At 41.7% G+C, this 26322-nt stretch overlaps 2 protein-coding genes across 2 annotated transcripts; both read left to right on the top strand.

The window, feature by feature from the left end:
* Nucleotides 1-30: 30 nt before the first annotated feature.
* On the top strand, nucleotides 31-14412 carry pias1b (protein inhibitor of activated STAT, 1b). Its single transcript, XM_083654841.1, has 14 exons — nucleotides 31-66; nucleotides 1925-2354; nucleotides 3064-3148; nucleotides 3412-3459; nucleotides 4403-4493; nucleotides 4600-4734; nucleotides 4882-4987; nucleotides 5406-5479; nucleotides 6590-6750; nucleotides 7476-7609; nucleotides 7692-7869; nucleotides 7977-8116; nucleotides 11799-11836; nucleotides 12477-14412. Exons 1-14 carry the CDS (start codon nucleotides 43-45, stop codon nucleotides 12798-12800), a joined length of 1968 nt encoding a protein of 655 aa, XP_083510967.1. The 5' UTR covers nucleotides 31-42; the 3' UTR covers nucleotides 12801-14412.
* Nucleotides 14413-16311: 1899 nt separating this feature from the next.
* Nucleotides 16312-25855, top strand: morf4l1 (mortality factor 4 like 1). Its single transcript, XM_083654209.1, has 12 exons — nucleotides 16312-16428; nucleotides 17224-17270; nucleotides 17368-17435; nucleotides 17540-17626; nucleotides 19952-20029; nucleotides 20211-20236; nucleotides 20721-20812; nucleotides 21945-22046; nucleotides 22205-22293; nucleotides 22534-22706; nucleotides 25187-25271; nucleotides 25373-25855. The coding sequence occupies exons 1-12, from the start codon at nucleotides 16389-16391 to the stop codon at nucleotides 25455-25457; spliced, it is 972 nt and encodes a 323-aa protein (XP_083510335.1). The 5' UTR covers nucleotides 16312-16388; the 3' UTR covers nucleotides 25458-25855.
* Nucleotides 25856-26322: the final 467 nt, after the last annotated feature.

Raw genomic sequence — 26322 nt, 5'->3', positions numbered from 1 at the left:
CCTTGAGGATGGCTATTGCGCCTGCGCATCCAGTGTAACAAGATGGCGGAGAGTGCGGAACTGAAGGTAAAGCGAATCCCAACAATATATTTGACAAATAAATGTTTTATACACAACAGTTTGAATTATGAATCATTGAAACACTGCTACTTGACGATAATGAACTGAGAAGTGTCACTATTACAACACATGGCAAGAAAAGGGCAGTGAAGTGGAGACCAGACCATCTGTTAGCTAACGTTAGCTGGTTAGCTCGCTAGCATTAGCTTTGTTATTGTTGCCGATGTCCCGTTAGTCAGTGTTTCGGCTAACGTTATATTACTCACGTGTAGTTAAGGCCAGCCACTGCTTTAAGTGGGATGAACGCCACGTTTGTGCAAATATTTCGAACCCTAATTCGGTGCAATGCTAGCCAGGTGACTTTATTAATAGTTTGCTGGCCGCACCGCCATGTATGCCAAAAAGGGTTCTGTCTATTCCCTGGAAATGAAACGCAGTTTAGCAACCGTTTTTGGCTGACTAGACGTAGTCCACGGAATGTAGCTAGTTATTGCATACAATATGATTAATCATCTAATCAGAGACTATCAATATTGACATGTTTGGAATAATATGAACGATGTGTTGCTTGTGGTCGTATTGCAGGCTGAATAACGTACAGCAGCATCCTGCAGTTTAGAGAGGAGTTAAGGCGCTATTAGCTAACCAATTCATTCAGTCTCGCTCTTCCCTTCTGTCATCTTGTCGGTTTTTAAACAAATGTTATTATGTTAATGAGTGCTTTCTAAATCATTTGCAGGTCAGACTGCTGTTATACGTTGGTAGAACATTTCCTGTTTATCTTATGAACTGGTCTGTTGACGCTCCTATACCATAGCTGCTATAGCACATCATTGCTGATAGAGTATTTGAGGATGCTGACCAGATTTACAGTCTGTCAGTATCAAAGGGCTATCATCAACATGTACAACATGTAGCCTACTTACTCTTTGTACATGTACATCAAATACGTAGTCTTAGGGCCTTAATAGGCCACCGTTTTCTTGTGGCAAATGATAAGATAAGATATACTTTTAATGTCCCCATAGGGAAATTTGTGCTGGACTCTGTACTCCGTCCTTTCTACTACATAGTAGAAAGTAAAACATCTTAAAGAAAGCACATGGCATCCAAACACAGTTAACCAATAGGCACAACTTGACAGTTTACAGTATATGCACACAGGTGACAGTGACGGCACGTTGCAAAACCCTCATCCAACATTGCACGTCATCTACATGTTACTGTTCAGGAGCTTATTGGACATGGGCAGAAATTTGTGTTTATAACTGTTCAGCCAAATGCTGCTGGTGCCATCAGAATATCGTTACAAAAAAACCTTTTGTCTCTTGTCAGGTCACTTAGCATAGATGAGCTTGACCAGTAATCAGAGCAAGTAACCAAAAGAATAAGCAAGTGGGCCACCCAAACAGCTGTATGATTTTCAATATTGAAAAAGTAGATTACCTAAATGTAGAGTACCTAATGTGTGGTCTCTTCTTCTCAAGTATCTAAATCACAAAGTCATTGTGCAATTAAGCTCTTGTTGTCGGAGTCTTGATTGTGATACTATTGCTGCAAGAAAATGTAGCCAACAAAATTATATTATCTTTTTTTTTCTTAATATCTGTCTGCTCCAATTTTTTTTAGGAAGTTTCATCAGGGTGGCCCAGGAGTCTGTCACACCGTTGTAGCCAAATTTGCAAGCCAGTAAATGACTTCTATGATAAAATACGGTAAAATAAATATTCATGACCAAAACCATAAAGCTTTAAGGCATGAGAGATGTCAAAAACATGTTCCTTTACATTGGCTAAAGAAAATCTGCTTTTCCAGGGTACTGTCACATGTAATAAGCCATTTTTCCCTTTTCATTTTTCATCAGCAAATGGTAATGAGCCTTCGAGTTTCGGAGCTCCAAGTGTTATTGGGGTACGCAGGACGGAATAAGCACGGGCGGAAACACGAACTTTTGACCAAATCCCTCCACCTACTGAAGGCCGGCTGCAGCCCCGCAGTGCAAATGAAGATCAAAGAGCTCTACAGACGGCGCTTCCCCACCAAAATGGTGTCACCAGTGGACCTAGCCTTGCCCAGCGTCCATTCCGCCTCCAGCTTGCCCGCTGGCCTTGCCCAGCTGGGATTCGACAGCCACGGTTCCCCCTCGCCTCTGCTGCCTGTTTCTTTGCTTACTAAGCATGAGCTGAGTCTGCCTCACCTCCCCTCTGCCCTGCACCCTGTTCACCCTGATGTCAAGCTTCAGAGATTGCCATTCTATGATATGCTGGATGAGCTTATCAAGCCAACCAGCCTGGGTGAGTCAACCACTTCCTGTTTAGCAGTAACACTTCATGTACCTGCCTACTGAGCATTGTAACTAACTACAGACATCTGGACTGTGTCTTGTCAAAACCATGCATGGATGGTCCTGGCCAATGTTAATGATTAAGCTTTGAAACAACATCAGAGTACCTGTCTAAGGGTATAGTTCACAGAGCAATATGACTGGCAGATAGTGCAGGGGAAAAAATTGTCCTAAAAAATTGGGGCATTTACAACATTTTTGGGCACTTAAAAAAAGTAATTAGTGCATACATTTGCTAAAGTGTAGTGTGAAGTTGAACAACAGTGCTGTTTGTGTGTTCTTCATAATCTTCTCGCAACCAGCTTGCAGGTGCTGGGTGTGTTAGAGATGGAAATGGAAATTGAACTAAAATAAAATCATCAAAATCTTGGGGGCATTTTTTCCCCCTTGATCATGGCTTTTAGGGGCATTCCGAGATTTCTTGGGCCATTTTGCCCTTTGCCCTTGGCTAATTTTCTACACGTGCTGACGAGTGTAGAGCTAAAGCCTCGTCAAATAACTGTCCTTAAAAGTTTTATATAATTTCATTTTACAGATATAGTTTGATATACTGTAGCAGTAGCAGTTACATCTCTTACATTTATCTTGAAATTGCCAGCTTCTCTGTTCTCTCAGTAATGCTCTCTCTATTTTATTTGTCTTTGTGTTATTGCACATAGCCTCAGACAACAGTCAACGGTTCCAGGAAACGTGTTATGCCTTTGCATTAACACCACAACAAGTTCAGCAGATCAGCAGCTCCATGTAAGTGAGGAGGCTCTACTCTGCATGTTGTCCTGTCATACAGATGAGAGGGAAAGGGCAATAACATAGTTAAAGTATTGTAAATAAGTAACTGTAGCCTATTAACTCATTACATGAGTTGAAAAGCGGATGTTTTCTTTATATCGCATCATGTTAAATCTGATTCATTCCCCTAAGTTGTTACTAATTATTGTGTTACACTGCTCAAGCACGCCAACAGACTATGACCAGCTTCAGCTAACTTATGTTTTAATATACTGTAGGGACATATCCGGGACCAAATGTGATTTTGCAGTTCAAGTCCAGTTAAGGTAAGTCCAACATATTATGCTCACAGTTTTCTTTTTTATGTTAGTGAAGAGGTGCAGGAAAGAATAGTGGATCTACACATTCAAGTTTTAATTTCCTCTCTTGCCCTCTTTTCACCACACTGTATGACACTGTATGACACTGTGTGCACTGTAAAAAACAACACAGGTGGTGTTGTGTTATGTTGTTTTGTTGAAATGTTAATAAATGGGAGCTTCCTCAAACAGCCATCTCTTTCCCGACAATCCCCTCTGTGCATGAACCCTTACATTAAAACACAAAAAAAAAAAAAAAAAAAAAACATTAAAACACCCGCGGCTTATAGTCCGGTGCGGCTTATATAAGAAAAAAATAGTCAACTTTGCAGGTGCGGCTTATACACCGGTGCGGCTTATAGTCCGGAATTTACAGTACTTACACAATTTCTGTGATGGGTGACTTTCATGAGTCAAAACCTTCTGCTAAGACCCAAGAGAAGACTTTTTTCTTTTCTTTTTAACTTTGCCTACAGTCACCATCAGTGATGTTATCACAGAGCACCATAGGGTTAAAATCAATATGGATCATTCTGACAGTTATTTGTAGGTGAAAAACTAAAAAAATATACCGTACTCTATTTTTAAGATTTAAAGAATGATCTTAATGGTTGGAGACTGGATTGACACTTGAAGAACATACGATACCAAGCATCTATTGACAATTCTTGGTTGCAGAATGATAAATCTACTGTATGGAAGAAAATGCCTGCTAACTAAGTGTCTTGAGTGTTTTTGGTAGATATCGTATCAGAGATGCTATTGGCTTTACTTGACACAACTACAATTTTAAAATAAGAAAGCAAACCATCATTATTGTGAGAGTGGCCATTTACTATGAGGAGAAAATTGCTTTTGACATCCGTGGCTCATTTGAACTTAATTATCTCCTAATTACATTTCTTTTCAGATTTTGTTTATCAGAGACAAGCTGTCCCCAGGAGGATCATTTCCCCTCAAATCTGTGTGTGAAGGTGAATGGCAAGCCCTGCAATCTCCCGGTGAGTTTTGAGAGCGCACTGTCAGTCTATCTGTCCTATTTGCAGTGTATTGCACCAACAGTTACTGAGAATCAAAGGCACTGATGTATTGTGTTTTTCCCTGCAGGGATATCTTCCTCCAACCAAAAATGGAGTTGAACCAAAAAGGCCGAGTCGGCCCATCAATATAACCTCTCTTGTTCGATTGTCCACCACGGTCCCCAACACAATTGTGGTGTCATGGACTTCAGAAATTGGGAGGGTAAAGAGATTCATATTACAGTATTGACAAAGCCTTTTTGAAACAAGTGTTATCGCATGTCCAAAACTGATGTTCCTGCGGGAGCCTGAGGAGAATATTAGTCACTTGGGCATGACCTTATTTACTCATTTTTATGTCTTTTGTCAGAGTTTTTCCATGGCTGTGTATTTGGTAAGACAGCAGTCCTCTACAGTGTTGTTGCAAAGACTACGGGCCAAAGGAATTAGAAACCCTGACCACTCCAGAGCGCTGAGTAAGTGGCCACTTGATTTTGTAAAAACATGGGGCTAGCACTAAGCCTGGTAGCTAGCACTGTCACTCTGCCCTAAACTGAGTAGGGAGTGGAAAAGAACAGACCTTTTTTTTCTCTTGTTCCGTTGCCCTTTTCTTTTACCACTCATGCATACACACACATTCACATTTCCCCACACTGTCTATACTGTGCTGTTTATTGTATATGGCATTGTGCATTCATCTCATTGTGTTTTCCCTCAGTCTAAATCATGTTCCCCGTGTATACAATCCAAAGAATTATAGATGAAAATGTGCAGTTTGCTAAATCTGGGGGAGTTAATGTATTCACTATCAAATAAGTAAACACTCATTGCACACACTTAACAAAGACAAGTCTTGTATTAAAATACTTCCTTTCTGCTTATCCCTTCTCACAGTAAAAGAGAAACTAACAGCTGATCCGGAGAGTGAGATCGCCACCACCAGTCTACGAGTCTCTCTTCTATGTCCTGTAAATATTCTACACTACTTGATTTAGAAGGAAGCTGTTATTCTAGCTGCGGACATGTCAGACATACAGTATATACCCTGCATAAATATGTGTTGTATTTTTTTTAAGGGTTGCAATCACAGACCTGAGTTGTTATTCATCCTTGTGACAGAACAAATTCAGCCCAAGCATAATGCAAATTAGGTTCCGGGAATCCACAACAGATAAATTATAGATAGAGGCGGGCCTCACCAGGGGGGCTCCAAACAGTTTCAGGGGAGGCTCAGTGAATGGAAGTGAAACAATATTACATTAGTTATCAAAAGGAGATCTCATAGAATAGCCTAAATGTGTGTGATTTGGTCAAAGAGATAGTTCAGAGATACAGTAGTTTTGGGGAATTTGACAGTTTTTTCCCCCCAGAGTCAGAAACGAATAAATGCCTTCAGACAGACCTTTTTATGTATTTGGTTTAGTCTGAAGTATGTCAAACAGCAACATCAGGCTATCTTGGCTCAATTGTTGAGTGTCTATATTGGATCAAATAACATGATCATGATCATAGGAATTGAGCGACCGGGGCTCCTTTATGCAAGCTTTGTCTGGGGGAGGCCCACAGTCTCAGACTTTGAAAACCCCTGATGTAGACAGATGTATATATGTATATATGGGGCGGCTTTAGCTCAGGAGGTAGAGCGGGTCGGCCAATGATGCAAGGGTTGGCGGTTCGATCCCCGCTCCATCCCAGCTGCTGTCGTTGTGTCCTTGGGCAAGACACTTAACCCTCCTTGCTCCCGATGGTGTGTAGGCACCCTGCGTGGCAGCCTGCCGCCATCGATGTATGAATGGGTGAATGTAGACTACCTACTGATTGTAAAGCGCTTTGGATAAAAGCGCTATATAAATGCAGGCCATTTACCATTTACCATTTATGTATAAATCAACACAAAGTTCTGTTTGAGAAGTCACATGGTGGTGGTGGGGTTTTTGCTTTCAGTCTACTTCAGAAGCACAGTCCATATATTGTAGAACACATTTGTTTCGTCCTACAACATCCAGTCATGACAAACATTTGAATGGTATTTCATGCAGTACTATGGGGTCTATATTGAGTGCCTTTTCCCCCCCCAGCTTGGGAAGATGAGGCTAACAATCCCTTGTCGAGCGTTGACGTGCTCACACCTTCAGTGCTTCGATGCTACGCTTTACATCCAAATGAATGAGAAGAAGCCGACCTGGGTGTGTCCAGTGTGTGACAAGAAAGCGCCTTATGAGCACCTCATTATTGATGGGTGAGAAAACCACCGTTCCAGCTAATTTTGGGCAATATTCAATACATGTTGTTTCATGAACATCCATCCATCCATCTTCAACCGCTTATCTGACAGGGTATCCGCGGGGTCTTGAAAAGTATTAAAAGTTGATAAATCAATTTAGGGGAAATTAAGACCCTTAAAAAGTCTTTAAAAGTCTTAATTGCCATGTGAGAGGTATTACATTTTGTAGCTATTGTGCTGATGGTGTTAAATGCGCATATGATATCCCATATCGTCCCATGTCGATTGCAGACCCCTGAATTAAATATTGTATCGTGGCAGACTTTGTGATATCGGAAAGAAGTCACAACACACTAGTTATTTGCAAAGTTTGCCAGAGAGAAGTGGCCATGGGGTTGCACATCTTTTTTTCATGCAAAAGAAACAACCTGCAAAAGAAATCACGTTGGTAGTTTTGGTCTTTCTTTGCATACCATGTGAAAGGAGCAGTATGTTGGAAGACATAACTGACACATGGTACAAGTGGTTGGATTGATTTGTTTGTGTGTTTGTATAATTTGATTTATATCTGTTGTTCGGTCAATCAGTGACTGGCCCATAAATATATAATTTTTATATATTATTATATTTTATATGAAAGGGGTTTTCAGGTATACAGATGATCAGTAAAGCACGTAGTTGTGATTTGTCATATTGCTTATTTGCCAAGTTTAGTTGCAATATCTTGCTCTATTTCACAGGTTGTTCATGGAAATCTTGAATAGCTGTTCCGACTGTGATGAAATCCAGTTCAAAGAAGATGGAAACTGGTCCCCCATGAGGTCAAAGAAAGAGGTGCAGGAGGTGTCTGCTTCGTACAATGGCGTAGACTCTGGTACGTAGCGAGCAGATCCCTCAAATCTGAGTTTTTTGTGATCAATGAATGAACACAGGGTGAGCTAACTCTATCTTTGTAGATTCGTGTCAGACAGAAATGTCAGAGCAGAAGTACAGCTCCAATGACAACAGCAAGTGGAAAGTGGCTGTGATTGACCTGACACTGGAAAGCTCCTCAGAGGATGAGCTCGATGATGAGCCCCCTCCTAAGAGGGCCTGTCCCTCACTGTCACCCGTCTCTCCACCTCCAAGCAAGGGGTAAGTCTGCGAGCCACAGCTCAAGAAATTAGATCATTTATATATATATAGAGAGAGTTTTCTCCCATCAATCTATCTGTTACTGATGTGGCATTCTCTCTACTCAGAGTATTGAACCTGCACAGCCAGGATTCACCTGTGACCAGAGCTCCCAGCATGCCTCCTGTGGAGACGAGCTACATTCCTCCTCCTCCACCTCTTATCCAGGACTACCGCCACTTTTACCACACACCTAGTGACCTGCAAGGTAGGGTCACTTTTACCACATACCTAGTGACCTGCAAGGTAGGGTCATCACACCTAGTGACCTGAAAGGTAGGCTCGTCACTTTTACCACACACCTAGTGACCTGAAAGGTAGGCTCGTCACTTTTACCACACACCTAGTGACCTGAAAGGTAGGGTCACTTTTACCACACACCTAGTGACCTGCAAGGTAGGGTCACTTTTACCACACACCTAGTGACCTGAAAGGTAGGGTCACTTTTACCACACACCTAGTGACCTGCAAGGTAGGGTCACTTTTACCACACACCTAGTGACCTGCAAGGTAGGGTCACTTTTACCACATACCTAGTGACCTGCAAGGTAGGGTCATCACACCTAGTGACCTGAAAGGTAGGCTCGTCACTTTTACCACACACCTAGTGACCTGAAAGGTAGGCTTGTCACTTTTACCACACACCTAGTGACCTGAAAGGTAGGGTCACTTTTACCACACACCTAGTGACCTGCAAGGTAGGGTCACTTTTACCACACACCTAGTGACCTGCAAGGTAGGGTCACTTTTACCACACACCTAGTGACCTGCAAGGTAGGGTCATCACACCTAGTGACCTGAAAGGTAGGCTCGTCACTTTTACCACACACCTAGTGACCTGAAAGGTAGGGTCACTTTTACCACATACCTAGTGACCTGCAAGGTAGGGTCATCACACCTAGTGACCTGAAAGGTAGGCTCGTCACTTTTACCACACACCTAGTGACCTGAAAGGTAGGGTCACTTTTACCACACACCTAGTGACCTGCAAGGTAGGGTCATCACACCTAGTGACCTGAAAGGTAGGCTCGTCACTTTTACCACACACCTAGTGACCTGAAAGGTAGGGTCACTTTTACCACATACCTAGTGACCTGCAAGGTAGGGTCATCACACCTAGTGACCTGAAAGGTAGGCTCGTCACTTTTACCACACACCTAGTGACCTGAAAGGTAGGCTCGTCACTTTTACCACACACCTAGTGACCTGAAAGGTAGGGTCACTTTTACCACACACCTAGTGACCTGAAAGGTAGGGTCACTTTTACCACACACCTAGTGACCTGCAAGGTAGGGTCACTTTTACCACACACCTAGTGACCTGCAAGGTAGGGTCACTTTTACCACATACCTAGTGACCTGCAAGGTAGGGTCACTTTTACCACATACCTAGTGACCTGCAAGGTAGGGTCACTTTTACCACATACCTAGTGACCTGCAAGGTAGGGTCATCACACCTAGTGACCTGAAAGGTAGGCTCGTCACTTTTACCACACACCTAGTGACCTGAAAGGTAGGCTCGTCACTTTTACCACACACCTAGTGACCTGAAAGGTAGGGTCACTTTTACCACACACCTAGTGACCTGCAAGGTAGGGTCACTTTTACCACACACCTAGTGACCTGCAAGGTAGGGTCACTTTTACCACACACCTAGTGACCTGCAAGGTAGGGTCACTTTTACCACATACCTAGTGACCTGCAAGGTAGGGTCATCACACCTAGTGACCTGAAAGGTAGGCTCGTCACTTTTACCACACACCTAGTGACCTGAAAGGTAGGGTCACTTTTACCACACACCTAGTGACCTGCAAGGTAGGGTCATCACACCTAGTGACCTGAAAGGTAGGCTCGTCACTTTTACCACACACCTAGTGACCTGAAAGGTAGGGTCACTTTTACCACATACCTAGTGACCTGCAAGGTAGGGTCATCACACCTAGTGACCTGAAAGGTAGGCTCGTCACTTTTACCACACACCTAGTGACCTGAAAGGTAGGCTCGTCACTTTTACCACACACCTAGTGACCTGAAAGGTAGGGTCATCACACCTAGTGACCTGCAAGGTAGGGTCACTTTTACCACACACCTAGTGACCTGCAAGGTAGGGTCACTTTTACCACATACCTAGTGACCTGCAAGGTAGGGTCACTTTTACCACACACCTAGTGACCTGCAAGGTAGGGTCACTTTTACCACACACCTAGTGACCTGCAAGGTAGGGTCACTTTTACCACACACCTAGTGACCTGCAAGGTAGGGTCACTTTTACCACACACCTAGTGACCTGCAAGGTAGGGTCACTTTTACCACACACCTAGTGACCTGCAAGGTAGGGTCACTTTTACCACACACCTAGTGACCTGCAAGGTAGGGTCACTTTTACCACACACCTAGTGACCTGCAAGGTAGGGTCACTTTTACCACACACCTAGTGACCTGCAAGGTAGGGTCACTTTTACCACACACCTAGTGACCTGCAAGGTAGGGTCATCACACCTAGTGACCTGAAAGGTAGGCTCGTCACTTTTACCACACACCTAGTGACCTGCAAGGTAGGGTCGTCACTTTTACCACACACCTAGTGACCTGAAAGGTAGGCTTGTCACTTTTACCACACACCTAGTGACCTGAAAGGTAGGCTTGTCACTTTTACCACACACCTAGTGACCTGAAAGGTAGGCTCGTCACTTTTACCACACACCTAGTGACCTGAAAGGTAGGCTCGTCACTTTTACCACACACCTAGTGACCTGCAAGGTAGGGTCATCACACCTAGTGACCTGCAAGGTAGGTTCACTTTTACCACACACCTAGTGACCTGCAAGGTAGGGTCACTTTTACCACATACCTAGTGACCTGCAAGGTAGGGTCACTTTTACCACACACCTAGTGACCTGCAAGGTAGGGTCACTTTTACCACACACCTAGTGACCTGCAAGGTAGGGTCACTTTTACCACACACCTAGTGACCTGCAAGGTAGGGTCACTTTTACCACACACCTAGTGACCTGCAAGGTAGGGTCACTTTTACCACACACCTAGTGACCTGCAAGGTAGGGTCACTTTTACCACACACCTAGTGACCTGCAAGGTAGGGTCACTTTTACCACACACCTAGTGACCTGCAAGGTAGGGTCACTTTTACCACACACCTAGTGACCTGCAAGGTAGGGTCACTTTTACCACACACCTAGTGACCTGCAAGGTAGGGTCACTTTTACCACATACCTAGTGACCTGCAAGGTAGGGTCACTTTTACCACACACCTAGTGACCTGCAAGGTAGGGTCACTTTTACCACACACCTAGTGACCTGCAAGGTAGGGTCACTTTTACCACACACCTAGTGACCTGCAAGGTAGGGTCACTTTTACCACACACCTAGTGACCTGCAAGGTAGGGTCACTTTTACCACACACCTAGTGACCTGCAAGGTAGGGTCACTTTTACCACATACCTAGTGACCTGCAAGGTAGGGTCATCACACCTAGTGACCTGAAAGGTAGGCTCGTCACTTTTACCACACACCTAGTGACCTGCAAGGTAGGGTCGTCACTTTTACCACACACCTAGTGACCTGAAAGGTAGGCTTGTCACTTTTACCACACACCTAGTGACCTGAAAGGTAGGCTTGTCACTTTTACCACACACCTAGTGACCTGAAAGGTAGGCTCGTCACTTTTACCACACACCTAGTGACCTGAAAGGTAGGCTTGTCACTTTTACCACACACCTAGTGACCTGCAAGGTAGGGTCATCACTTGCCTTAAACACAGGTGTTTTTTGCATGTTAATTAACATGTAAGTAGGGCTAGTACTGTATATACACAGAATCAAGGGAACTCAATTTGACAAGTAAATGGGCTGAACTTTCATCATTTTCTTGCAGATCTAAATTTCTTCTCCTTCCTCCAAGGCGACAATCAGGTAAATGTATTACTAACAGACATGAGCTTCAATGCAGTGCCAGTGGGTATAATCATTCTGCAGCCTGTTAATTTCCTAGCCTGGTAAACCATCCTGATCACTGTTTTGTTCTGCACTCAGTCTGACCTCCAGCCCACCCCCAGTGATTTTTAGAAATTACAATCCATGACCTGCCTCGTAGATGACCATGTAACCAGCCAATCAGCCTGCTGGCAAAACAGAAATGGCGGCTCCCGAAGCAACAAGCAGTAACGTTAACGTTTGTATAGTAAACACAGTCGTAAGTGCAGTTATTGTAGAAATAGACTCGATAACAACAATTAAATAAGTACAAGAATATGCACCAGCGGAGTTTCTCGGCGGAAAACACGTTTTCGCTTTTCTTCCGAGTGGATTCGGATTTGACTGGATCCAACGCTGATTGGCTGGAGGACTGGATTTGGCTACGCTGATTGGCTGAAGCAGTTGACTGTCAAGGCATTAAGCACGCCCACCCACTGAAATCACTGTGGACGGCTTGGAGTCCAGACTGATACCTAGAGTGAAACAGAATGTGAGATCACATTATCAGGTTGGTTGTAACCAGGCTAATGAATCATTTCCCACTGTTCTCTAACGTTCACTTGTCCTGTCCTGTCAGCATTACAACATGGTGATGGCCGCGGCAGCAGCAGCGTCCGCCTCAGCCTCAGAGGACCACGACCTGCTCCTAAACCGTTTCCTGCCCTACGGCTCCTCACAGATGTTCCTGGAGCAGCCGGGCACTCCTGGGAGCAGCACGCTGGTGGCCACCAATGGGGGCAGCAACAGCGGCAGCACCAGTAGCTTGGTGTCGTCCAGCAGTCTGCGGGACCGCGACAGGGACAGCCACTCCATCTCAGGGTTGTCGAGGTCCTCAGCAGAAGCGGCGGCAGCAGCGGCGGCCATTTATGGCTCCATATCTGACGTTATCTCTCTTGACTAGATCCACACAGACCTGAACAGAAACGACTCAAGGGAGAACTGGAGAACAGGAACTCTTTGTAAATAAAGAAGAGGAAGATGAAAGAATACAGTGCTATGTACAGAGAGGAAAATCTATTTTCAATTGGACTTATATGTATATAAACTTAGGACGCTTCTTGTCCAGTCAGTTACTTCAGTTGATATTTTTCTGTGAATACTGAAGACTTTTTCACACACCCTTCATGTGGTCCTTTGATTATATTGTACCTTTTGTACTTGGTTTTTACAGTTTTGTTTCGATATTCCATGTCATGGCATTATCTCTATATAATGGTAAGTGCACAGAACCCTATGAGGTGACCCCTTATGGAACATGATGTTTAGAATATAAAGAAAATGGGCATTGTTATAGATGTGCAAGTGGCAAGTAATGGCAAAACTTTCTTTATTTTCTAAATAGCATAATTTCTGTCTAAACTTTTTTGACAGCAGAAAGATCTGGCCATTGTTTTTCCCATCACTAGGTTTTTCTTTCAGACATTCATGCTGTGGTAATTTTATTATTTCTAAGGAATTATTTATGTAAGTTATGTTGGATGTATGCTGTTTAAAAGCATTCCCTATGCCCCTAAGCTGTTGCCACTAGAAGTGCAAAAACAAATGCTAGATCCTTCTGTTGTCATAACTGCACTTTTTTCCGACTGAATTCACCCATGCGCTTCTTTGAGTCAAGTCAGATATCAAGGCTGTTCCATAGTTCAGATTGTACTTAATATACATATAAATTGGAGATTAGTCAGTATTGTAGGACCAGGCATTTTCAATGTGGGAATGAATGGCATTAGTCTAGCAAGCAGCCTTCTGTCATGAAATTACTTGATTTGACTAAGACTAGGAATATTGTGGAATTGATTTTTCTCAAACAGTTGTCTTCTATTGTCTGTTACACTTTATGAGACTGCAGTGATAAGGTGGCTAACCTCGGACATCTGCTTCAAACAAGGCTTGTTTCTGGTCAACTCAGTAATTCTTTATTCAAAAGACAGGATTTGTTCTGAGTGCAGGTTGATAAATGATATTACATGATAATGTATGAGTTCAGCACTTGCTTTTTACATAAAGGCTGTTTTGACCAGTGGAGGGTTCACAGTTAAAGTAAACACTTAAGGCATAGTTTTTAGCTTTGCATGCCTGCTGTTGCAGTCTCTGTGAATCACCTGAAAGCTCACTTGTGTGACTTTGTTCAGTGTCTTGTAACAGCCTGAAGAAAACCTATAAGATAACTGTGATAGCTTAGTTCTTTAGTATATCTCAATGCAGTCTGGCCCAAGAGTTAAAATGATTGAAGTTATTTTGGCCTGACCCCCCTTTTTTTCTTGACTTGTGCTTACAATTAGGATTATTTATTATCATATATATTTTCTGCATTTGTTTGATTCGTCAATATACATTGCCGTCATTGTATGTGATATTTCTTTTTGTAATTATATAATTAATGCTATTTAAAGATGTCATTGTTACTTGACATACATTGTAACATTTTCTGTTCTGTTTTCTCTGTCCGTTTTACTATCAAATGATGTCAATAACACAATAGAGGCTTTGATCATGTTGACCCGCTACAAGGTCTACTGTGCTGTTTGATATTTGTAAGAATTAAACAAATATAAGAAAGAGTATCTTTGTAGTTGGTCTAAGAGTAGTCCTGAATCAGCTACCTATGTTTTTCTTTTAATGTATGTGGCAAGATGTTTTTATTTTATAAAAGGAAATCCGGAACTTCATCCCACCTTTTAAGCAAGTAAATGTTTGATGTTGATTTCTAGCACAATGAATGAATGAATTGTGGTGACTGCAAATAATGCAGTGTCTCATACTCTGCATATTTTATTAATTAACATCATTGGGCAGCCACAGGTCTCAAATAGCTTTGGCCATCAGATAGTGTTGTCGCTAAACAGGTGTGGGATGCTGACTTTGAGGATTGATGAAGGATCTCTGTTCCTTAACTGTAGGCCAGACGGGGACCTTGAGGCCGGCATATATTGCCATCTGGTAAGTTTCCCCAAACAGTGATTTGGGCCAAGGCTCATTCTGGTTTAAAGAACAATCAACTGTGTTTTAGCTATAAGCCTCAGGGAAACTGGTTAGGTTGCACTACTAAGGTCCATAGATGGCAGAATACTGATCGGAGTGAAACTCTCGAGTCCCTTTGCTGCTGACCTGTTACTGCTTTCTCCATTGGGCCATAACAGCTAACCATCAGGAAGGTCAGCCCAGTTGCTGTTAAAGATGGAGTGCTTCAGGAGAGTGATGAGCATGTCATGGACCTTCCAGATGTGGACGCAGATGAACAGGAAGTGTACATCGCCTTTTGGCCAGATGGTCAACAAAGACTTTTGTAAGCCTGCACACCATTTCTGCCTCCTGTAAGGAAACACACTACCAATCTATCTTTGTATAATGTACCAAAAATAGGTCAAATAAAACAAATTAGCATTTGGTTTCATGTGGTTGGTAGTGTTAAATTGGCCGTGTTTGTCACAATGTACAATGAGCAACAGAAAGCAACAACAACAAAAATCAAAATCAAAGGCAATTTTTTGTCTATCAATTGAAAGTGTGACTGACAATAACTTCCACCCATCTGTTTACAAACAGATGGGTGGAGGAAGCTATTGTGATCAGGTATGTGAGAAGAGATGAGTAATTACTCAGTTTTACAGTAAATGTCAGGACTGACCTGGATTCATCAAGAACACAGCTAATTTCCAATATATATTGATTTTCAGCAGAAAAAAGTAGAAAAAGTGTTGAGTATCTCTTTAAGTAAAAATATAAATAACGAGTCTGGGAACGCCCATACAGGTGCTAGGAACGCCCACAATAGACGCTGGGTTAGCTGGCTCGCCCATGGCTGGGGCGTGGTCAGGGTGGGGGTAAAAACCTCCGTTCTATCCATTCAGCAAAGTTAGAATTTAGTTGATAGCCCAGCCCAGGCAGACACGATCGGGGATTTAACCACCGCAGTAAATGTACATCTGAGCAGACGTCTTGTGTTCTGCTCTAGAACCCCCAAACCTGTAGTTTAGAGCCGCAGCACCGTCTTTTGGTGAGTCAGCCCATGAGATATATCGGCGGTTTTTACCCCACTCGCGCGCCAGCCGCATTTTGTGGGCGTTCCCAGACATGCGGACTGTCTATGGGCGTGCTCTGTAGCTACTTACTCCATAAGTACCATTATCCATAAGTACGCTGTACTTAGGGGGGCGTGCTTTGTACTGGCCCCTTCCGGAGCTGAACCCTTCTCAGCCTCGGCAGCTTCTAGTCAACTGCGCACGTCACGACCTGGTCCCCATGGTCACGACGTGAGCACTGGAATCCATGGTCTTCCATTGAAATCCCATCGTCTTTGCTTGAATGACAAGATCCAAGCATGGTGTACACAACTTCCGGTCTCGTATTCAAGCGGTCTCACGTGGTCTGGTCGCACGACAATACGTCAGTGGTGGACGTGACGTTAAAGTGCGGCGCCGTTTCTGACTGGAATGGGAGTTGGCGATGCCTGCATTTGATTTTTCAGATATTTTGCTCGTTTAAGCTGTGAATGGCGCCGAAACAGGACCCTAAGCCTAAATTTCAAGAAGGTAACGAACTGTCTGTTTAACTTCTGATATATCTCTGGCGAAGGCCAACGCAAGAACCATTGGCAAGTCATTCAGGTTAGCTAACATAGCCGAATCATCGAATCACCACCCTCCCGCCGTTCAATAGCTAACGACGTTAGCAACAGCGTGTGTGCTCTGAAGAAAACCACGTCTATTTCATTAGTTTAATTTTCAGTTTGATTCTATCATTAACGCAGTGCCATACCCCCAAATTAAATGCTATTGTTGCCGCAACGGACAACGTTAACGTTAACTAGCTTTGTCAATTCATGCACACAACGTTAACCTTGCTGATCACCAATCTGTTAGTTTAGTAGTTATATTAATGTTAGTCCATAGTGCTGTACAAATATATGGTTAACGTTAGTTTATGATCTGCAGGGTCCGAGCCAGCCTGCTGTGTGACTAGCTATTTGCCCGTTATATTGTTATATCATCAGGTTTGTTTATCCTTTGCAAGTAGTGGGCAGTGGCCTCTGTTTAAGCAAGCTTCCTTTACCAAGCCATCATAAATGTGTTTAATTGGTGTAATTGAACGTCCATGATTATAACGTCCATAATTATAGTTTCTAATAAGCTATAACGTTATTAGTAAATTTAATAAAATGTGTTGTATAGGTGTAAGTTGTTTTTATGGCTTATTCAGTTTGACGTATGTATTGTTGCGAGAGCTTTCTTATCCATGTGCAAGTAGTTTGTTTGCACAATTAAAAAAAAGTACCGTACTTGGACTGCTCTCATGCTGACCTTTTAATTGACTGACACTCTGTTCAGGTGAAAGAGTGCTGTGTTTTCATGGGCCATTACTCTACGAAGCTAAGGTAGGCCACTAGGCTCTCTAGTTAGTCTGTCTATCCTGATCATGTGGTCGTCTTCTATAAATATGTTTTAACAATTGATCCTTTCTCTCTTTTTCAGTGTGTTAAAACAAACATCAAGGAAAAGCAAATTAAATACTTCATTCATTATAGTGGGTGGAATAAGAAGTAAGGTTTCATTTTGGTTAATTCTTTTCAATGTTTTAGATTTGTGCAGTAAAGATTACACAAGTGCGGTGCTTGACTCGTGTCTGATGTTTTATATTTTCCAGTTGGGACGAATGGGTTCCTGAAAGCCGAGTGCTTAAGTATGTGGACAGTAACCTGCAGAAACAGAAAGAGCTTCAGAGGGCTAATCAGTGAGTCTCTTCTCTCTTTTGTTGATGTTAGGTTTTTGCTTTGAAGGTAAAGAAACCAGACATGAAAAAGCACATGTACAATACATGATTGTCTAGCCCCTTTCGGAACTGTTTTGGGCATATGACATGATCATCTCCCCTCCACAGTCCCTTATGAGACGGTAGACTCGCGCTGCTAAAACCCGCAAGCAGTCAAAATCTGACATGCGCACGTATTTGCAAGTGTCACATAAACATTTCAAAGCCACGGCACCTACCTACCTACCAAAGCAGAAGTGTTCATTGCTTCTCGGCGGCTGGTTTTGACAGCTCGATGCTGCTAATAAGTGCCTCTTTTTATCCGAATTCTGTACCGGTGATATTATTTTTTTGCAAATGCCAAGATGGCCGCCGTGCCTTCTCTATGCAGGGCTCCGAAGTGTGCCTATTTACACACATTTTCCCACCTTAAAATCTGCCAGTGCGCCTAAATATGTTTATAACACGCACCAGTGCACCTTGGAATTTGTAGTGTGTTTCTCTCTCTCTCTCTTTCCTCTCTTTCCTCTTGCCACAGTGCGCCGTGCTGTCTATCCCCCCTCATCATGCACACACAGACAGGGAAATACAAAAATAAAATGTTTCAATTGCTTGTGAGTGCTTTAGACTTGTGCATAATCGTTTTACTTTGAAAATTTGACTGTAAGTCGTATCGTTCTTATCGCTAGTGGAACACAGGACAGTGCAGTCAACCATCCAGATCAGCCAGACTCACTCGTACCGGACTCGGAGTCACAAACAGATGGAATTAAAATGTGTCACAGATGGTGCTTTTGTTCGCGGGAGACAAAGCTATGGCTTCACAGACATGAGTTCTGCTGGCTGGCATGACAATATCTTGGCGCTAACGTTAGCATCTCGCTAACTATAATTATCAAGCAAATTCTGGGAATGATAACGTTACCCAACATGTAATTCAAGATCGCTAAAATGTGTTTTTGACAATATGACTATGCTCGCTGTCTGTTAATGTTAGACCATCTAAGAGCAGCTATCTGCTATGGTTTTTCACTGCATTCATTACATAATGTTAGGCAAACTACAGATGACTAAATAAATGGTTAATGATAATTTAATGACAATAGCCAATGAGCTGCATTGAGTCATTCTGGTAAGAAATTCATAGTGCATCATGAGAACGGCATCAGAGATTAATAATCATTGTGTCCTTAAATGGGATCCTAACTTTTTCAACTTAGGAGCATAATGTAAATGTAAGTTCATAAATGCTGCAATACTTAAAATGCAAAGGCTTCCATCAATGGGCCATAGGCTCAATCCCCATTCTGGTGATAGTGACTTAACACGTTCACTGCCACTGACGTATTAATACGTAAAAAAAAATCAAGCGGTTCACTGCCATTGACGTATTAACAGACATTTATTTACATGAAAATCTTTGAGTGTATCACTTTAATAAATTGCCAATATGTATACAAAATTACAAAGAAGGTAACGCTTCAAATGTATTATTGCGGTCCCAAAACGCGTGGTGAAGAATTTGGGTGCACCTAAATTAAGTGCTGGTGCACCTAAATTAAAAAGTAAGGCACACCGGTGCACTACGTGTGGAGCCCTGCTGTGTGTTCTTCCGTGTGCTTCCAAGTTCCGACCAGAGGGGTGCCGTGGAAACAGAAGCACTGGTATATTAAAGTTATTTATTAGCAGCGTCAAGCTTTCAAACCCCACCGTCAAGAAGCAGTGAACCCTTCTGCTTTGGTAGGTGGCTTTGAAATGTTTCTGGGACACTTGTAAATATACGTGTGCAACTCAGATTTCGACTGCTTGGGGTTTTTAGCAGCGCGAGAGTACCGTCTCATAAGGGACTGTGGAGGGGAGATGATCACGTCATATGCCCGAAATAGTTCAGAAAGTGGCTGATGCTTGTCCAACAGTCACACCTAGAAATTAAAATCTTTCTAAGAATGTTTTTCATGACTTGCAAATGTGGTTTATGATAATGTAAAAAACATTCTTCATTACATACATAAGCCCATCTTAATAGCAGATTATTGATATTGGATTGGAAATAAATAAAAAAACACACATGAGCTTGGCCAATGCTATTTTTATGCATGGGTTCTGATGGGTACATTTCTGTCACTTATTAACTAGCATTGACCTGACATCACATACTGCAGGAAACATTGTCAACTTTAGCCCTCAAGCCTCTAAAAGCCAGGAAATCCCTTAAAACAGACTGTATTTTATACGAATAATGAATGTATTCTTAAATTATTATTAGCCAAGTTATTATGCATGTTTTCTTCCATCAACTTTTTTCAGAGACCATTATGTAGAAGGAAGGATGAGGGGTGTTGCACCAAATAAGAAGATACCTCCTGCATCGCAGAAAAATGATGTGTGAGTTCAAGTTGTTTTCCTGTACATTCCCTTTTCCAAGACATCTGTGGTATAAGGTTACATGTCATTTGCTGTGATGTCTTATGCCAATACGATTTCTTTACATCCCTAATATCTTTGCTTGTGTTTTCTGCAATTTAAATGCCTCAACCCCCCCCCCCTTATTTTATTTCTCCTCTAGGAAAACCAAAAAGAACAAAGTGAAAAGTGAGTATGAATTCTGTGTACCTATTTGACACGGTTGAACTTATAGGTTCTACTATCTCAGTGTAATCTGTTAACACAAAATCTTGATACTATACATGTTAAATGGACTTTGGACAACTTTTTCTGCACTTCTGTAATTCAAAGTTCCTCGCACATTCAGCAGGTTTGTGCACAAGTGTGATCCAATAGAGCTCAACAACAGGCATGTGACTTTTCGTGACGTTTTCCGTGTGTTTTAAGGCTGGAACCAAGTCGATCCGTGACCCACTGAATCGTGTGTGACCATGAAACATTCGGTTTGAGCAAGAACAGAAAATGACATCTGGGGGGAAAAATTGAAAAAGTCACGCGACTGTTGAGCTCTATTATCTTTAGGAACTGCAAATTCATTATGATCAGGAATAATCAAAAGTTACAAAACCACAGTCGTGACAAGTTCTGCCACAATAAACTTGATGTCTTCTGTTCCTCTCTGTCCATCCAGTCCCAGGAGCGGGAGAGGGGACGAGTTCAGGGGGAGACCCAGCCCACCCTCCACGCAAAAAGAGGGCACGCGTCGACCCAACCGTTGAAAGCGTACGTTTCTAAATCCACTCGCTTTTTGGTCCGGGGTTCTTTGGTTAACGTCAAACAAATTGAGCTGCACAATACTGTTAGTTATAGGTTATGCTGGTATGTTGTATTGGTTGATGTTCTAGATTGAAAAAACTCTGTTATGAACTGGGTTGACTAATTTATCAGTCTCTATCCCTGTCGCTCAACTAGAGACAGAACTTTCTCTCAGATTTCTTTGTTAAAACTGGGTGGAAACAATTAGAGTAAAAAAAAGGCATGCAACGCAGAACCAATTTAAAGCCGTTGTGCAGAAGGGGCAGTGACATGCAGAATTCGAGTGCTTGTAAACCGAGAAAACGGAATCAAAAAATATAAGGTTGCTTGAGACATACATTTTCAAAAAAAAAAATTCTTTGTTGTATCCTGTTTGTTTCACTATGGAGGATAATGGGGGGGGGGGTCATTTCTAGTAAAGGGCCATTCTCGCTGCTTTTCAACAACTGTGTTGATCTCCAATTGTCTGGGAGCCGAGACCATGAACTGGGTGGAACTGGCCTTCAGTTCTGATTGGATCAGTCACTCAAAGTTGTTGAAAAATTAATAAACATCACTTGTGACCACATAACTTCTTAGTTAAAATTGGCTAAGTGGATGGTGTCTGTGGGCTCGGTGTGCGTCAGTCATGAAGTGATGTCACTCGAGCAACTGTGATTGCCAAACTGTGATGTCACTCACTCAGGCAGTTGTGATGTCTAGGTGGGTGGGCGGTGTCTGTCTGTCAGTCACGGTTTTGGAGCTCGAGGAGCGGGCGATTTCCATAACTGCAGCCATGGCGCATCATCTCCAGAGTCTCCACCCTGGGAATTAACCTAGTATTTTAAATTCAGCATTCATATCTGCACATACAATAGACGATTTCTAAGTATTGGAATGAAATAAATTATAATTACCTGTTGCTAAGCAACCACTTTCTCATTCAACGGCTATAGTTCATGGTGGAAGAATAACACTGTGTGTGTGTGTGTGTGTGTATATATATATATGTATGTATGTACGGTATGTATGTATGTATATTTATGTGTATATAAATATATAGATACTGTAGATATAACAACATTACTGTAAAGACCATGGTTTATCCCTGTGTGTTTAGGAGGATACTTTCATAAACCGAGTGGAAGTTAAAGTAAAAATCCCAGAGGAGTTGAAACCATGGCTTGTGGATGACTGGGACCTAATTACACGGCAAAAGCAGGTTAGTGACCAGAGAGTTTGTATAGTCATTTCACAGCTCTGTGTGTGCGTGTGTGTGTGTGTGTGTGTGTGGTGTATAATAATCAATAACTCTTACCTGCATTTACACTATAAAGTTAAAGTTTATTTTATTTTATTATATTTTAATTTAATCTTCAGCTTTTCCACCTGCCTGCCAAAAAGAATGTTGATGGAGTCCTTGAAGATTATGCAAGCTACAAAAAATCAAGAGGAAACTCTGACAGCAAGTAAAATACACATGAATAACTTTTTTGTTGTAAAAGAACAAATTCTTAGTTACTTCTCATTCTCCCCAGATATGTTTTTCCATACACTTACTATCCTCTTGTAGATCATACAGGCCACACATTAACACTATTTTGCAATATCCTCTCTATTTGCTGACGTGCTTCCTGTAATTAAGGTCCATTTCATCTGTGTTCTAGCACTATCTGTCACAGAGACTTCATTGTTTGTCTCCTCTCCAGGGAATTTGCTGTGAATGAGGTGGTTGCTGGCATACGGGAATATTTCAATGTCATGCTCGGGACACAACTTCTCTACAAATTTGAGAGGCCGCAGTATGCAGACGCCCTGGCCAACCACCCAGATACGTCTATGTCTCAGATCTATGGGGCTCCTCACCTACTCAGACTCTTCGGTAGGTCAATATCACTCTGCTGTATTAGTTATTATACTGTAGACAGGCAACTGCAGAAGTAGAGGTTGACCGATTATTGGCATTTTTAATTAATCGGCATCGGCCGCTGCCTGCGCTCACAAGGCTGAATATTACAAAAAATGATGTGGATGAATTATGTATATATACAGCAAATATATATATATATGTTTTAAATATATATAGATTTTTGCTCATGGCCCCCTTCACACTCAGCAGATGCTCCCTTGAATAGCGTACCAGTCACTTCTGCAGTCTTTCCTTAAACAAGGAAAGACTGTTTAGAATGATGTCTGTTTCACATTCAGCCAGCTTCTTTGCAGAGATGACATGACCAATTACGGTAAAACATGCAGATTAAAACAAAACAAAATGAAACAAAATAGTAAATGTCCCAATCATTCATATTCACTCATTTTGCAAACCATTGGCCTCTCTCTCTTATCGGTCCCTAGTATATTGCACACTGAAAATTGTGACTGTGTAGACTCTAGAGATGTAACGGTATGAAAATTTCACATCACGATTTCCGTGACCAAAATGATCACGGTTATCGTATTATCATGGTATTCGTAAAAAAAAATGTTCAAAAAGTACTGAGAGACTCACTGAAATAATTTTACAATGTTTTATATTGAAAACTCAGACCCAAAAAGGATTGATACACTCACTGAAATAATTTCCCCAAGGCTGCACGTTTGCATCTGAGAGACTGTTGCCAACTTTGGTTGATGATGGACAGTATTTACCATGTTTTTCAAAGCACTGTAATCATGGTACCACGGTTTTAATGATAATGAAATTTTGAAACGGTACGGTTATCGTAAGGAATTTTATCACGGTTATCATTAAAACTAGTTATTGTTACATCCCTAGTAGACTCGCCCAATCATGTTTTTTTTTTATCCTGTGAATACATTTTCTATAACTGTTGAGCCATCTGCCTCCCGCCCTCTTTATTCTAATCTGGACACTTATCTTTATTATGTGTGTAACCAGATTGGGAAGTAACAAGTATATCAGCCTTGACAGCCTATACACAATTTCAGTCACTACATTTGTGGCAGTCTGGAGCAGTTGTCTATTTTCTAAAATTGTTTTGAGTTTCAACGTTTTTTGGGTCTTAAATTCTATTTGTTGAGGTCTTAAAAAGTCTTAAAAAACATTCAATTTGACTTTTAAAATGGGGCAAGAATGCTGGTTAATTGTCTGTACATTGAAGAAAAATGCGGGCAGAAAAAAACATTTCTCCCCCATTTACGGCTGGGACACACCAGAGAGTGCACAAGCATCAGATTGGCATCAAGTCAACCAGAATGTAAGTAGGTCATCCGCTTTAGGCATTTCAAAATAAAACCCTCCTTGTTGTAACGTTACTTAGAGTAATGCTTTACAGCCACAGTTTCATATGTAATCTTAACATCACAACGAGTATTTTGATACAAGGTTTGTTGAAACACATTTTTCTCCTCCAATGTGCATCAGTAAGGCTATTTACTTGTTTAAATGACATTATTTTGAAAGTTTTACCCGGAAGTCTATATTTTGTTTTGGCTGACCTGACGCTGGGCCTAGGCAGCCGTGTGAAAAGGGAGAGGGAAGAGAGCCCGCAGCCATGGAGAAACTGGGGGGAAACGGGTTGAGAGTGTGATCTAAAAGTTTGAAGTCTGCTGCTTTCCTGGGTAACAAAAAACATTTATAAGTGGTACTTTTGATGGGGGGGATATATAAGATATCCTTAGCAAAATGCGGTATCTATAAAATACAAATGTAGAAATGTAGTGTATTTAGCTTGGCATTGTATTGGACAGTGTCACTATCACACTTTGCCGCACATAGGTTTTAGAAGATGACATGCACCCCATATGTAACATGGGAAAGAACATCAGGAGATTCATGTCCAAGCTTTTTGGAAAGTTTTCACAGAAACTGACACATTTTAGACTGGCAGTGTAAAGCATTGCATTTGCAAATAATTGCCATTGTCAACAGGCAAATCTACTCAAAATGTTTCTAAATCCAACGTTTTGATTGCCCAGATGAAAACCCTCAAAATTCTTAGATAATATATTTTTAAATCCATTCTGGCTTCAATGAGTAAAATCTGACAGTATGTTTTAAAAATGTAAAACTGAAAATTGATCAACTCATCTTTGTAGAATTGAAGCACTCATAACACTTTCCTAACCCACACTAGTGTGGCCTCTTGTACCTGTATGAATTGGTGGAAATGAAATATTACCTAATCAGAAATTACAGATATATCCATATGTACGATTTGTTAATGAGTTAATGGCTGAAGTTGGTTTAAGCCATGGCAACTAGAACTGCACACAGACATTAGAAGTCAATCCAGGGAACATAATTAAAGAGTGCGTTGCTAGTCTCATCTGCGGTTTCTCTCCATCTTTGGTCAGAGAAGAGCTAAAGTTTTATATTCCGCCTGTCTTTGGTTTTGTCAGTGAGAATTGGAGCCATGCTGGCTTACACTCCCCTGGATGAGAAGAGCCTTGCACTGCTGCTCAGCTATCTACAAGACTTCCTCAAGTGAGTCCTCCGGGCTTCACAGAGCTGTGTGTCAATAAGGCTGCTGTTTTTGTTGATTCATTTGTAACCCTGTGAAATGTATTATTTTTGCTCTGTTCCAGGTACCTTGTAAAGAACTCTGCGTCACTTTTCAATGCAAGTGACTACGAAGTCGCCCCTCCAGAGTACCACCGCAAGGCAGTTTAAGGTTTATTCTATTAGGAATTGTGGCATTGTCCGTTGAAGTTTTGGAGATCATGTATTGAAAGGATGTGATTTCACAAAAGGCCTATGGAGAACAGATTGGGGGAGGTTTCTGACGATTACCGAGGCGTGCTTATAAGAATCAGTCCAAGATGTCACGCTAATCCCTGGACAAAATCATTTCCTTTCATGTGGAAAGCTGCTGAGAATGCTGTTCCTGTATTGGTATGTTCTTGAGTACCACTTTTTAGTTTCTATGATACTTGTTTTGTCTGGTGTTTACCAAGATCTTTTAAAAAGAATTTGATCATGTTTTATGTTTTGTTTTTTCCTCTCCAAATGCTGGCTAAATTTGTCTTGTTGGCTGTTGTCATTTTCTAATAAAAGTTTTTCATTCTCTATTACTCATCCCATCTCTGAAACGGTTAAAATAATCGTGTTACTAACAAACTAGATATATTGCTCAAATCAATAGGCTGTTCTCATATATTAATACTCGTGGAAAATGTGCTTTGAGCTGGTTTTCAACAATATAGTGAAAGAAATGCTGCTTAGCTTAAATGCTAGCTACAGGCACTAGGCAGTAATGACTGATGGAATGGGCATGAACACTGAAAGCTTGTTGAGCTTTACATTTTGTCTGGAAAGTCAGACATTTCAGAGAGGAGCCATGTTTGGTTAGTATCCTGAGAAACTATAAAGTTTATTAAGGCTAGTTGGTTTATACAGTTGCACTGTTATTCAAACACAACTCTTGAGCTATTGCTTACACATGTGGTCTTAATTTAAACGCTTTTAAAAGGAATGTGGGCTTTGTGCAGTAGTGCTACCTCAAAGCTGTTATTAGTGCAGCTAGTAAAAAATATAT

Source organism: Poromitra crassiceps, assembly GCF_964638095.1.
Source record: "Poromitra crassiceps genome assembly, chromosome: 18".
NCBI lineage: Eukaryota > Metazoa > Chordata > Actinopteri > Beryciformes > Melamphaidae > Poromitra > Poromitra crassiceps.
This window is presented reverse-complemented; position numbering and strand designations above follow the sequence as displayed.

Bases quoted from the DNA above. Each gene is read 5' to 3' on its own strand.
- morf4l1 (XM_083654209.1), top strand. From the start codon at position 16,389: ATGGCGCCGAAACAGGACCCTAAGCCTAAATTTCAAGAAG. The intron at 16,429-17,223 runs GTAACGAACTGT...CACTCTGTTCAG, and splicing joins TAAGCCTAAATTTCAAGAAG to GTGAAAGAGTGCTGTGTTTT. The intron at 22,707-25,186 runs GTAGGTCAATAT...TGGTTTTGTCAG, and splicing joins TCACCTACTCAGACTCTTCG to TGAGAATTGGAGCCATGCTG.
- pias1b (XM_083654841.1), top strand. From the start codon at position 43: ATGGCGGAGAGTGCGGAACTGAAG. The intron at 3,460-4,402 runs GTAAGTCCAACA...ATTTCTTTTCAG, and splicing joins GCAGTTCAAGTCCAGTTAAG to ATTTTGTTTATCAGAGACAA. The intron at 5,480-6,589 runs GTAAATATTCTA...TTCCCCCCCCAG, and splicing joins GAGTCTCTCTTCTATGTCCT to CTTGGGAAGATGAGGCTAAC.